At 47.0% G+C, this 13,561-nt stretch overlaps 1 protein-coding gene across 2 annotated transcripts; it reads right to left on the bottom strand.

Annotated features, from left to right (window-relative positions):
- Nucleotides 1-305: 305 nt before the first annotated feature.
- On the bottom strand, nt 306-5,823 carry SYCE3 (synaptonemal complex central element protein 3). Of its 2 annotated transcripts, none has more exons than XM_073312925.1 (3): nt 5,802-5,823; nt 3,332-3,440; nt 306-604 (listed from the first exon to the last, which is right to left on the bottom strand). In XM_073312925.1, the coding sequence occupies exons 2-3, from the start codon at nt 3,438-3,440 to the stop codon at nt 435-437; spliced, it is 279 nt and encodes a 92-aa protein (XP_073169026.1). In that variant the 5' UTR covers nt 5,802-5,823; the 3' UTR covers nt 306-434. The 2 variants fall into 2 exon arrangements, with proteins under 2 accessions (XP_073169026.1, XP_073169034.1); XM_073312933.1 differs by lacking the exon at nt 5,802-5,823 and adding an exon at nt 3,955-4,017.
- Nucleotides 5,824-13,561: the final 7,738 nt, after the last annotated feature.

The raw sequence follows: 13,561 nt of genomic DNA on the forward strand, positions 1-13,561 counted from the left end.
AATCACTCTTTGTTTTTCTTCCTAAGGCCAGTTTCTAAAGCAAAACAACTGCTGTATTTCCATTGCAAAAACATCTGCTTTTTAGAAGATGGCAAAGAGATCCCTAAATCTACAATTTATAAATCAGATTGGGATCCTCTAGGAAGATATCAAAAAAGGATCAGTTGTATATATGATAAATATAATATAATAATTATAATACTATGCCTAAAATCATAGAATAAGAATACATAAAAACAGAGACATTGTTACTTTTTGTTTCAACAATACATGTATTTGGCAGAACACATTTGTATATACAGTCACATCAATAATGCTTAATAAACTAGAAGATAATCCATTTGTAAGGCATCTGTAGATATTTCATGACTGAAAAAATGAGTCTGAAATGATTTCTTAACAGTCGCAATTTCACTAACAGATATGAGGACTGTTTATTCCTGTTTTTGTTCAGTGCCTTTAGTTTCCTTCAGCATCTCTTGCCAGTTCTTTTCCATCTCTTCTTTGCAGTTGAGGAATGCATCTTCCAGTCGCCTCATGGAGTTGGCCAAGTCTGGGTTGGTACGCATAACCACCATATCATATGCCATCCAGGTTGCCTGCACTGCAACAACGCAACCAACAGATATTAGAAATTCAGCAATGTTAGGACAGCAGGGAAATAATTGATATTCAGGGGAACAGTAGTGGGAATGAATGGTTACCAGTTCTAATCCTTGGCTGAATGTTCCTACAATGGAATAAATTGAACAGGTGGGAAGTGATTTTTTTCTGTTCACAGAAAAATCTGCAATTTTGGATTTTTTTCCATGACAAAATAGAGTGAAAACTAAACAAAAAATGAAATTTCTCATGAAATTAAATGAAATTTTCTTGAGTCAATCAAAACATTTTGTTCCAACTTTGATTTTTTCATTTTACATTATATCAAATTTAAAACACTGAAATGAAATGTCATTTCAAAATGGAAAATCAAACCATTCTGTTCTGAAAAGGCTGAAATAGAATGTTTAAACCTTACCAAAATACTTTTTCACATTTTCTTTTGAAACAAAATTTCATTGAAATCGACAGTTTCTACATTTTGCTTTTGACGAATTGGTATTTTCTGACAGAAAAAGTTCAGTCAGAAAATTCTAACTAGCTCTAATAATAGCCAAAGAGCACACTCAGCTCAGTGCTCACAAGTAACCCTGCAGTAACAAATCAGTTTGCACAATCCCATCTTTCCTAATCAATCCCACAATACCAAAACCAATGTGAACAGCTCCAAGTATCTAGGCAGCCTACACTAACAAACTACTGTTAAGTATCAGAGGGGTAGCCATGTTAGTCTGTATCCACAAAAACGAGGAGTCTGGTGGCACCTTAAAGGCTAACAAATTTATTTGGGCATAGGCTTTCGTGGGTAAAAAATCCACTTCTTCAGAGGCATGGAGTGAAAATTATAGATACAGGCATTATTATACTTATAATACAATACTTATAATAAAAATAATAATATACTTATGTATATTTAATATATAAATATATTATACTTATAATAATGCCTGCATCTGAAATTTTCACTCCATGCCTCTGAAGAAGTGAGTTTTTTACCTATGAAAGCTCATGCCCAAATAAATCTGTTAAACTACTGTTAGCAATCCTCTGATAATCAGTTAAGCATTCACCATTAATACCACAGTAAATCGGTACAAACTGCTCATCATCTCACAAGCAGTCCTACAATGAGAAACAATTCACACCCACCAGTGCTCATGAGCATATCAATAAAACTTTATAGCTACTTTTATACGAACTGTCTCAAAATACTATGGAGTTAAAATGTTGGAACCAGTAGCAGCATTTCTACACTAATGTTCCTAGTTTTGCTATTACTGGTGCTGCAGCAGTAAGAAAATTGAAGGAAACTTTTAGTGTAGACAAGGCCTCAGAATCTGGTGACGATATTCATGTTTACAAATCTGAAATTCACTTTCCACAAATATTCTTTAAAACCCACTTAAAATTTTATGATTCTGAAAACATCCCTTTCAATAAATTTATTCACTGGAATACCTGTAGAAAATGGGCACAAAGGGTGCAAACATATTATGAGCAAATTTGATATAAATGTAAACAAATATTTGCTGAAAGATTTTTTTATTTTTTACAGTATTTCTTCAGCTCTAGTAGTCAGTGGTGTTTGAGGACTGGGGGTGGGGAAATGTGTGATCTTGTCTTTTGTAGATATGAAGGTAAGAAGCAGTATTCTGTGCATACTGAAAAAATATCTATGATTTAGGGAAGCTCTGCAATAACTAACAAAATAGCATATGCAGTCCTGTGCTCAATAACAACCTTGTGATAACAAATCAGCATTTGCATAAGTGACTCTATTTACAAACCACATGTCCTTACAATAAAGAAACATGTACAGGCATACTGGTGGAGGAAATCCCCCCATATTTCACTTTCAAGTATCTTAGATGAGTTGAAAGAGTGACTTTCCGCTGAGACAAGCTCAGCTCTAAGTTTGGTCCCTGATTGGGCAGCACATCTGCTCATTGGTTATGGCCATTCTAGTGCATGATAAGTAATTTAACACTTAAACTACAAGCATTTTCCAGAACTGACAATGTTAAGCATAGGTGAGCACCTTATCTATGATGACTGGCTAAAATGCTTTAGCTTGCATTGTCTGAAGAGGAGAAGGCTACAGGGAAATCTAGAAGGGAATCATAAAAATGTGTGGAAAGATTTATCTAAACCCCTTCCCATTATGTATACAAAATTGAGATTAAATTCACCTATTATTTTCCCAGTTGGATAATCAATGTTTGTCATTCTCTGATCCTGGAGATACCAGTTCTTCCAACGTTTTTCCAAAGCAAATCTATGTTTATGTTCTAATTATGTTTTTAAACTCTGTAAATTCCTTTGTATTATTTTCTGTTCTCACTACCAACTCCTCCCACTTTAGTATAATCTGTGAATTTCATTTATGAGCTGAGCTATTAACGCCTTCCAGATTACTAATTATGTTAAATATGACCAGTCTGTTCCTGCAGACATTTATACCATGTTTGTCATCACTGTCTGTAGTAACTAAGGATTTCATGTACTGATGTTCTCCATCAGACACATCCCTCAGTTTAATACGTTGTGGTCATTAGAACTCAATCTCATTAACAGATTAGTAGATCTCAATCTTTCTCCTCTTATATTTCTCCTATACAGAGACATTCTCCTCTACTCTTGCATGTTTACTATTATTATTTCTATGCACTGCTGTAATGTTTTCAGCCTCTAACAGCAAATCTATATCCTCCCCAGAAGAAAGCTGCACCTGATAGTTTCTCCATTTCTTCCAGAAGTTTTTCTAAGTCCCTGTTCAAGTCCTCCAGCATTTTTACCATATTGTCATAGTTTCTTTCCCGAGGTTCAGATTTGGCCATCTACAAGAAAAGCAAGAGTGGGGCAAGTAGGGGGAGTAAGGAAATAAAACTTTTTCATACTAAGTGGAAAATAACATTTTAAATTGTAGCTCTAATAAGATCTGTAAAATTAAATATATTAATATCCTAGATTCACTTGCTAAATTAATTTAGAGCCTATATGATGCGGTGTGGCTCTTGTGTGTTGCCTAGCATTTTCAAATCAATAGACGTTTTGGACACAAAGATCAACAGCCTGCGGGCTCAAGTTCATGCTTTTTGTGAACTTTATAGGGCACTGTACTAAATCAGACCATTAGCAGGTCCTTTATAATCTTCTGCTGTCCTGGACTGGGTTCTTCATCCACCTGCTTTGGCAGTTGCCAATACCTGATGCTTCACTGAAAGATGTAAAATCTCCACCAATACACTAAAACCAAACTTGAGTGTCAAGTTAGGGACTTATATACCATATCTGGGCATCCACATAAATAGCCTGATTTTTAGAGATGCTGAGCCTCCACAATTCACTGACCTTAGCACAGAGATGGGCAAACTACGCCCTGCGGGTCACATCCGGCCAGCAGGCCTGTCCTGCCTGGCCCCTGAGCTCCCGGCCCGGGAGGCTAGCCCCTGGCCCCTCCCCTGCTGTCCTGCCTCCCCTGCAGCCACTCTGCTGTGTGGGCAGCGCTCTGGCCCGCCGCTCCTGCCAGGCAGCGCAGCTTGCACCCGTCCACCTCCCAGGTTTTCTAATAAGCCTGTCCTGCTGCTCTGAGCAACATGGTAAGGAGGCAGGGACCAGGGGTTAGATAAGGGGCAGGAGGTCCTGGGGGGCAGTCAGGGGACAGGGAGCGGTTGGATGGGGCAGAGGTGCAGGGGGGTGGGGGGAGTCAGGAGACAGGGAGCAGGGGGTGTTGGACAGAGAGTGGGGTCCCGGGTGGGCAGTTAGGGGCAGGGATCCTGGGAAGGGGCAGTCAGGGGACAAGGAGCAGGGTGGTTTGGATGGGTCAGGGGTTCTGAGTGGGGCAGTCAGGGGGTGGATGGGGGTGGGGCAGTCAGGGGGTGGATGGGGGTGGGGCCAGGCTGTTTGGGGAGGCAAAGCTTTCCCTTCCGGGCCCTCCATACCGTTTCGCAATCCCGATGTGGCCCTCGGGCCAAAAAGTTTGCCCACCTCGCCTTATCAGAAGCTGCAGAAGCTCAACACCTGAAAATCAGGTCACTTGTTTAGGTGCTGAAATACCTAACTTCAGGCAATCAGGTTTCAAAATGTTGGTACTAGCCAATTGTGACCCCAATGACTTTTGTGAAAAGTTCCAGGGGCAGCAGGTGAGCCCAAAAACATTGAACTAATTATATGTAGCTCTGATGTTAAGAGTTGTGTGTTTTGTTGGTGTGTTTTTTTTCCCCCGGTTATTTCTCAGTTACATTTGAGACATATTTTTCTAGCTTCTGTTTTGAATAAATGTTGTCGGTAAGGAAGTCAATTTTCCCCATTAGATTTAAAAGCATTTTAAGGAAAAGGTAAGACCTCCAGCCTAAACCCAGACCCCCCTGAATGCTTAAAGCAGCCAGGCCACCCATGTGCAAATTTCAGGAGATTCTTTGTCTCAAAGCCCTGCTTGTAACAGAACACACCCTCTTGTTGTCCCACAACGCTGTTTGCATTTGTTCATCATCTTACACCACTTTTAAGACACAGGAAGTTGTAAAGCATTGGGCCCCAATCCTGCAAAGGGAGCCAGAGCCTGGTGTCTGACCACAGCGTCCCTGACACCCCCCCACACACGTGCAATGCAACAGGGGGCGGGGCCTTGAAAGTCAAATGAGCAACGGGGGACATAATTCTTTCTTTCTTCACAGATGTACAGAGTCCATTCACGTCTCCTCAGAAACGGGACAATACCTTGGGCGTCGCCTTCAGCCACCCCCCCCCCCCCCCCCGCAGCAGCAGCTGCTCTGTAGCCCCACCCGCAGCTCTGTCCCAGGGCAGGGTCTCTGCGGAGCGGCCTGCTCTGTCCCCGCCCCTGCCACAACGGGGGGGGGGGGCGCGGAGAGGGGTCCCGCTAACCCCTGCCCCAGGCTCCGCATCCTAAACACCCGCCGCCCGTGTCCCGCCCCGCAGGCAGAGCTCCCCCCCCCCACGCGCGGTCCCTATCACCCCCCTCCCCGTGACAGCCCGGCTGGCTCCGCTACTCTGCCCCGGTACAGGGACCCCGGGACCTCCCCCGCCTGCGGCGAGCCGTTTTATAGCCCAGTTTAAACGGCCGCGAGCGCCTCACCCTCCCTCTTTCCCGCCCAAACCAACTGTCTTCTTCCCCGCGCGCGCCCCAGAAAAGCAGCTTTGTGCCAACGCGCGCCCCCTCCTCCCCCGACTCCACGCGCCTCCTGCTGTGTCACGCGTCTGCGGCCTCGAACTGAGGAAAAAGAAACTAAAACAAGTGGGCGAGAGCGGGAAACTAAAAACGGGTGTTCCCGATTCATCGTCCTCTCTTCTCGCAAATCTGTCCCCTCAGATGCTCCGTTGCACAATAAAATGTACGTTTCACGCTTCAGGCGGAAGGAAAAACAGGATCGGGAGGGCAAATGCTGGGAAGCTGAGTTAATAACGAGGGCATTGAGGCGCATTAAATCGGGCTAGGGTTTGTGCTGGCTTGACACTCCTATGCCACATTAATTGAAACTAAAGGTTTATTTTGCTCTTTAATATCTAGTTAGCTGGCTCTGACAGGCAAGACCCCAGCCCACACCCCAGCCCCTCCCCCGAAAAGAACCCCAAAGGGGAAGGTGGAAGCAGCCCCCCACCAAGCGGTGTCAATGCGCTTTTTACAGTGAGAGATCCAGGAGCTAGAAACACGTTCCCTGGTCCGTCACGCCGCACTACCTCAGTCCCTTGGCCCATCTCACCTCAGCAGCAAACCATCCTTTCATCTGCTGCAGTGGCTTACCTCCGGCCCCGTACGGGGTCATCAAGCCACCGGTGAATTTAGTGTAGCGTCTGACTTTGCTGTACCAGTCAACCCATTGGTCTGTTTGGTACTTCTTGCCATGCTGTATCTACCAAACCATTAATCCAGCTAATCTTGGGTCCTGACTCCTGCTATACCACATGATCTAACCTTTGGTCCATTTGGTTGTCTCTCACCCCCTACTTATCACTGGAAACAGTTGGGAAAAAGACCCGAAAATCGGGACTGTCCCTATAAAATCGGGACATCTGGTCACTCTCCTATACACAATATCCCAATTGTCAGATTCAAGATGTGGGGAGCTTGGGTTCAAATCCCTCCTCTGTCTGCTATGGAGCAAGAACTTCCTCTCCTGGTTGAGCATACTAACCACTGGAGTCTAGGGTATTCTGTGATAGGGAGTCTCTCAATCTCTCCAGCTGAAACTGTTCCACTTTGTGTAACTAATTAAATATTCATTGGGCCATGTTTCTGAGTATGCCTACCAGATTGAGCCCCAAAGGCAAAACTCCTTGTTTTAAATCCCACCTGAGTTTAGGTGTGAATTAGGTACTGAGCAGCTTGTGAATGTCAAGACTTAGGTGGCTGTGTGCATGCCTAGTGGCAGAAATTTAGGCACCTATTTAGGGGAATTTACCAGTGGAGATTTAGGTGCCTATAGGGTTAGGTGGCACCAGCGGAGTGGTTTTGGGAATATCAGTGATGCCTAAATGTTAGACATAGTTATCTAAGTCCTGCTTGTGAACCTAGTCCATATTATCTTACCTAAAGCTTAGCCTTTCCTTGCAAGTTTAGGTAGTTTCCACTTGACCTAGGCACCCCAGCATTGGGGGTGGGTGAGATAGTGTGCACCCCCCCACAATTTCTGTCTCTGTCTCACATGGCTGTAACTGGGCCAGGGCGAGCAGGGCAGCCACCCAGGTTGCAAAGCTGGCGGGGGTCGAAAAATGGGGTGGCAAAGGATTGGGCCCAGTGATGTCAGTCTCCCCCACCCCGGGATTGAGCCTAGTGACATCAGTCGGAGCAGAGGTTGCTCAGTCTCATTCCCCCTCCCCCAGATCGGGCCCAGCAGCGTCGGATGGAGCCCAGGGACTCAGGGAACCCCTCCCCACAGTATCGCGGGCTCAGTGACTCTGGCTGGAGCAGGGTCTCCCCGTAGCACTAGGACTATGGTGGTGGCAGCAGGCAGGCAGGGCACTGAGCTCCTGCCCGGGAAGGGGGAGAAGCCCGCAGGGAGGTGTTGACTGGTGGGCCGGCACAGCATTCTGGGTCTGTGCCATCCACCATGCCACTGTGAGAGGGAGAGTGACACTGCCTCCCATCTCCAGTGGGTATCCCCCGCTGCAGGTACCTCCTTCAGTACCTTGCAAATGCATCCTCCCAGTACACTCACACCCTTATAGCACCCCAAATATTCCCTCCAGTATCCCCCAACAACCCCCTCCCAGTACACACATACCCCTCCAGCACCCCCAGTATACAAACACACCCCAGCACCCCCCAAATACCTCTTCCAGCACCCTCCAACTGTAATCGCCCCCTCCAGTTCCCCCTCTCTCCAGCAGTGTCCTCCTCTATTTGGCAACTTGAATTGTGGTAATCCGAGGGGTCATCCATTCTCATGGCCTCGGTTTCTGAAGCTGGTGGGAGCGAGTCCATCCTGTCAGCAGCAGCTGCCTGCCTCCAGTGCCTGAACTGGGCACCAGACTCACGTGGCTGAGCTCAGAGGTAGGGCTGTGTGACTGCAAGCCCAGCTGCCACGGAGCTGGAGCTGAGGCTGGGGCAGGGTAGCCAGTGGGATCAAGGGGTGGTTCCACTTTGCACGCAGGGAGTGTGGGGAGAGTGACCTGGCTGTAATGGCAGGTCCCTGGGCAGTGAGCAGAGTGTGACCAGGCTGCTGAGAGGCAGGTGCCCAAGGGAGATGCGTCATGCAGGGAGCACCTCAGGGAGTATCTCAAGGCAGCCAGGCTCCATGGGCAGGGGCCAGCTCCATGGGGCATAGCTGGCCACTGCCAGGCTCCTTCAGGACAGAGGCAAGAGTGTGTGAAGGGTGCAGCTCATGTAGTGGCAGCACGGCTTGGGGAGTGGGGCAGGGAGGGCTGCCAGGCTGTCAGCCAGCACCCCTCTCCCACAGAGTGGAGAGCCAGGGGCCTGAGCAGGTTGGGTGGTTTCCACAAACTTCCAATCTGCCAGCTCATTGCAGGTAGTGGTGGTTTTCAAACTGTGAGGTGCATCGCCCTCAGGATGTGCACCTCACAGTTTGAAAACCTCTCTGCTAACAGGAAGGAACAAATTGGGGGAAAGGGAGGTGTAACTCTGCTTGGCCTCGACACGTTGCCTCTAGGGGGTACAAAACATGAGATGGTTGAGTTCAGGATCCTGACAAAACGAAGAAATGAGAGTAGCAAAATATGGATTTCAGAAAAGCAGACTTAGATTCCCTTAGGCAACTGATGGGCAGGATCCCCTGGGAGGCTAATATGAGGGGCAAAGAGTCAAGGAGAGCTGTCTCTATTTTAAAGAGGCCTTATGGAGGGTGCAGGAACATACCATCCCGATGTGCAGAAAGAATAGCAAATATGGCAGACAACCAACTTGGCTTAACAGTGAAATTTTTGATGAGCTTAAACTCAAAAAGGAAGCTTACAAGAAGGGGAAATTTGGACAGATGACTAGGGAGGAGTATAAAAATATTGCTCGAGCATGCAGGGGTGTAATCAGGAAGGCCAAGCACAATTGGATTTCCAGCTAGCAAGGGAGGTGAAGGGTAACAAGAAGGGTTTCTACAGGTATAATAGGAACAAGAAGAAGGTCAGGGAAAGTTTGGGACCCTTACTGAATGGCAAAGGCAATCTAGTGACAGATGATGTGGAAAAAGCTGACATATTCAATGCTTTTTTTGCCTCCATCTTCACGGACAAGGTCAGCTCCCACACTTCTGTACTGGGCAGCAAAGTATGGGGGGGAGGTGAACAGCCCTGAGTGGTGAAAGAACAGGTTAAAGACTATTTAGAAAAGCTGGACATGCACAAGTCCATGGGTTCGGATCTAATGCATCCAAGGGTGCTGAGGGAGTTGGTTGATGTGATTGGAAAAAGACAAATATAGTGCCCATATTTAAAAAAGGGAAGAAAGAGAACCCGGGGAACTACAGACCGCTCAGCCTCACTTCAGTCCCTGGAAGAATCATGCAGCAGGTCCTCAAGGAATCAATATTGAAGCACTTGGAGGAGAGGAAGATGATCAGGAACAGTCAACATGGATTCACCCAGGGCAAGTCATGCCTCACCAACCTGATTTCCTTCCTTGATGAGATAACTGGCTCTGTGGATATGGGGAAAGTGGTGGATGTGATATACCTTGACTTTAGCAAAGTTTTTTATACAGTCTCCCACAGTGTTCTTGCCAGCAAGTTAAAGAAGTATGGATTGGATGAATGGACGATAAGGTGAATAGAAAGCTGGCTAGATGGTTGGGCTCAGCGGGTAGTGATCAATGGCTCAATGTCTAGTTGGCAGCCGGTATCAAGCAGAGTGCCCCAGGGGTCAGTCCTGGGGCCAGTTTTGTTCAACATCTTTATTAATGATCTGGATGATGGGATGAATTGCATTCTCAGCAAGTTCACAGATGACACTAATCTGGGGGGCGAGATAGATATGCTGGAGGGTAGGGATAGGGTCCAGAGTGACCTAGGCAAATAGGAGGATTGGGCCAAAAGAAATCTGATGAGGTTCAACAAGGACAAGTGCAGAGTCCTGCACTTAGGAAGGAAGAATCCCATGCACTGCTAAAGGCTGGGGACTGACTGGCTAAACGGCAGTTCTGTGGAAAAGGACCTGGGGATTACAGTGGATGACAAGCTCGATATGAGTCAGCAATGTGCCCTTGTTGCCAAGAAGGCCAATGGCATATGAGACTGTATTAGTAGGAGCGTTGCCAGCAGATCGAGGGAAGTGATTATTCCCCTCTATTCGGCACTTGTGAGGCCACATCTGGAGTAGTGCATCCAGTTTTGGTCCCCACGCTACAGAAGGGATGTGGACAAATTGGAGAGAGTCCAGCGGAGGGCAACAAAAATGATTAGGGGGCTGGGGCACATGATTTATGAGGAGAGGCTGAGGGAACTGGGCTTGTTTAGTCTGCAGAAGAGAAGAGTGAGGGGTGATTTGATAGCAGCCTTCAACTCCCTGAAGGGGGGATCCAAAGGGGATGGAACTAGGCTGTTCTCAGTGGTGGCAGATGACAGAACAAGAAGCAATGGTCTCAAGTTGCTGTGGTGGAAGTCTAGGTAGGATATTTGGAAAAACTATTTCACTAGGAGGGTGGTGAAGCACTGGAATGGGTTACCTAGGGAGATGGTGGAATCTCCATCCTCAGGGGTTTTTAAGGTCCAGCTTGACAAAGCCCTGGCTGGGATGATTTAGTTGGGGTTGGTCCTGCTTTGAGCAGGGAGTTGGACTAGATGACCTCCTGAAGTGTCTTCCAACCCTAATATTCTGTGATTCTATGATTCTATGAAATATGGTTGGTCGCCCGAGGGCTAAAATGCTTAGTTACAGTTCTGCTGTCTCAGTCTAACTCAGGGTATGCCTACACTATGAAATTAGGTTGATTTTATAGAAGTGGATTTTTAGAAATCGATTCTATACAGTCGATTGTGTATGTCCCCACTAAGCACATTAAGTTGGTGGAGTGTGTCCTCAATACCGTGGCTAGCATCGAATTATGGAGCGGTGCACTGTGGGTAGCTATCCCACAGTTCCCGCAGTTTCCGCTGCCCTTTGGAATTCTGGGTTAAGCTCCCAGTGCCTGGTGGGACAAAAATATTGTCGCAGGTGGTTTTGGGTACATGTCATCAGTCGCCCCTCCCTCCGTGAAAGGAACGGCAGATAATCGTTTCATGACTTTTTTCCTGGGTTACCCGTGCAGACTCCATACCATGGCAAGCATGGAGTCTGCTCAGCTCACCGCTGATGTTGTGGGCATTGTAAACACCTCGCACATTATCCTGAAGTATGTGCAGAACCGGGTTAAGAGACGCCAGCACAAGGACCACTGTGATGAGGACATGTACACAGACGTTCCTGAAAGCACGGGCTGTGGCAACTGGGACATCATAGTGGCAGTGGGGCTGGTTGATACAGTGGAACGCCGATTCTGGGCCCAGCAAACAACAGCTGGTGGGATAGCATAGTGTTGCAGGTATGGGATGACTCACAGTGGCTGCGAAACTTTCGCATGCGTAAGGCCACTTTCCTTGAACTTTGTGAGTTGCTTTCCCCCACCCTGAAGTGCAGGAATACCAAGATAAGAGCTCCGCTGACAGTTGAGAAGCGACTGGCGATAGCCCTGTGGAAGCTTGCAATGCCTGACTGCTACCAGTCAGTCAGGAATCAATTTGGAGTGGGCAAGTCTACTGTGGGGACTGCTGTGATCCAAGTAGCCAATGCAATCACTGATGTTCTGCTATCAAGGGTAGTGACTCTGGGAAATGTGCAGGTCATAGTGGATGGCTTTGCTGCAATGGAATTCGCTAACTGTGGTGGGGAGATAGACAGAACACATATCTCTATCTTGGCACCGGAGCACCTTGCCAACCAATGCATAAACCGCAAGGGGTACTTCTCAATGGTGCCACAAGCACTGGTGGATCACAAGGGACGTTTCACTGACATCTGCGTGGGATGGCCGGGAAAGGTGCATGATGCTCGCATCTTTAGGAACTCTGGGCTGTTCGAAAAGCTGCAAGAAGGGACTTACTTCCCAGACCAGAAAATTACCATTGGGGATGTTGAAATGCCAATAGTTATCCTTGGGGACCCAGCCTATCTTTGCTTCCATGGCTCATGAAGCCATACACAGGCAGCCTGGACAGTAGTAAGGAGCAGTTCAACTATAGGCTAAGCACGTGCAGAATGGTAGTAGAATGTGCCTTTGGGCGTTTAAAAGCTCGCTGGCACTGTTGACTGACTAGGTTAGACCGCAGCACAACCAACATTCCTATTGTTATTGCTGCTTGCTCTGTGCTCCCTAATATCTGTGAGAGTAAGGGGAAGACATTTATGGTGGGGTGGGAGGTTGAGGCAAATCGCCTGGCGGCTGATTTTGAGCAGCCAGACACCAGGGCGATTAGAAGAGCACAGCAAGGTGTGCTGTGCATCAGAGAGGCTTTGAAAAACAGTTTCATGACTGGCCAGGCTATGGTGTGACAGTTGTGTGTGTTTCTCCTTGCTGCAAAGCCGCCCCTTTGTTGATTTTAATTCCCTGTAAGCCAGCCACCCTCCCATCTTTGATCACAGCCTTGCAAAGGAAATAAAGTAACTATTGTTTTGAAACCATGCATTCTTTCTTTATTAATTAAAAAAAAAAGTGAGATATCCTACAAGGTAGCCCGGGTGGGGTGGGGTGCAGGAGGAGGGAAGGACAAGGCCATATTGCTTATTGTAGCCACACTACAAATCAAAACTGTTTGAATGACAGCTTTCTGTTGCTTGGGCCATCCTCTGGAGTGGAGTGGCTGGGTGCCCTGAGCCTCCCTCCCCTCCCACATTCTTGGTCATCTGGGTGAGGAGGATATGGAACTTGGGGAGGAGGGCAGGTGGTTATACAATGGATGCAGCGGGGGTCTGTGCTCTTGTTGGCTTTCCTGCAGCTCCAACAGACACTTCATCATGTCTGTTTGCTCCCCCATTAGCCTCAGCATAGCCTCCTGCCTCTGCTCTTCGCATTCACTTAACGCTTTCCTGGCCTCTGCCACTGAATGCCTCCATGCATTAAGCTGTTCCCTATCAGTGTGGGAGGACTGCATGAGCTCAGAAAACATGTCATCATGAGTGCGGTTTTTTTCACCTTCTAATCTGCGATAACCTCAGGGATGGAGATGATGGGGGGAGCATAGAAACATTTGTACCTGGGGAATATAAAAAAGGAGAGTAAAATTTAAGATGATACATTTCTGAGAACAAAAGGGAGACTCTTTCACAGTGAATCAAGCAGACAGCATATGTGCTTTAGGTGCAAGGTCGCATTTTGCTTTTTATATTGACCGCCTGCTGGTATGGTGACACATCACAAACGGCTGAACAACAGAATTCGGTTTCCAGGCAGCCGTGGTAAGTCTTTTGGTACACGGAGTTGGCTTCCTATGCCTTCATGACATGTGGGAATGGTTTCAAA

This window comes from Lepidochelys kempii, chromosome 1, assembly GCF_965140265.1.
Source record: "Lepidochelys kempii isolate rLepKem1 chromosome 1, rLepKem1.hap2, whole genome shotgun sequence".
NCBI lineage: Eukaryota > Metazoa > Chordata > Testudines > Cheloniidae > Lepidochelys > Lepidochelys kempii.

Excerpts from the sequence above, each read along its gene's own strand:
- SYCE3 (XM_073312925.1), bottom strand. The coding sequence starts at position 3,440 with ATGGCCAAATCTGAACCTCGGGAAAGAAACTATGACAATATGGTAAAA. Across the intron at positions 605-3,331 it reads AGAAATGGAGAAACTATCAG|TGCAGGCAACCTGGATGGCA; the intron begins GTGCAGCTTTCT and ends GCGTTGTTGCAG.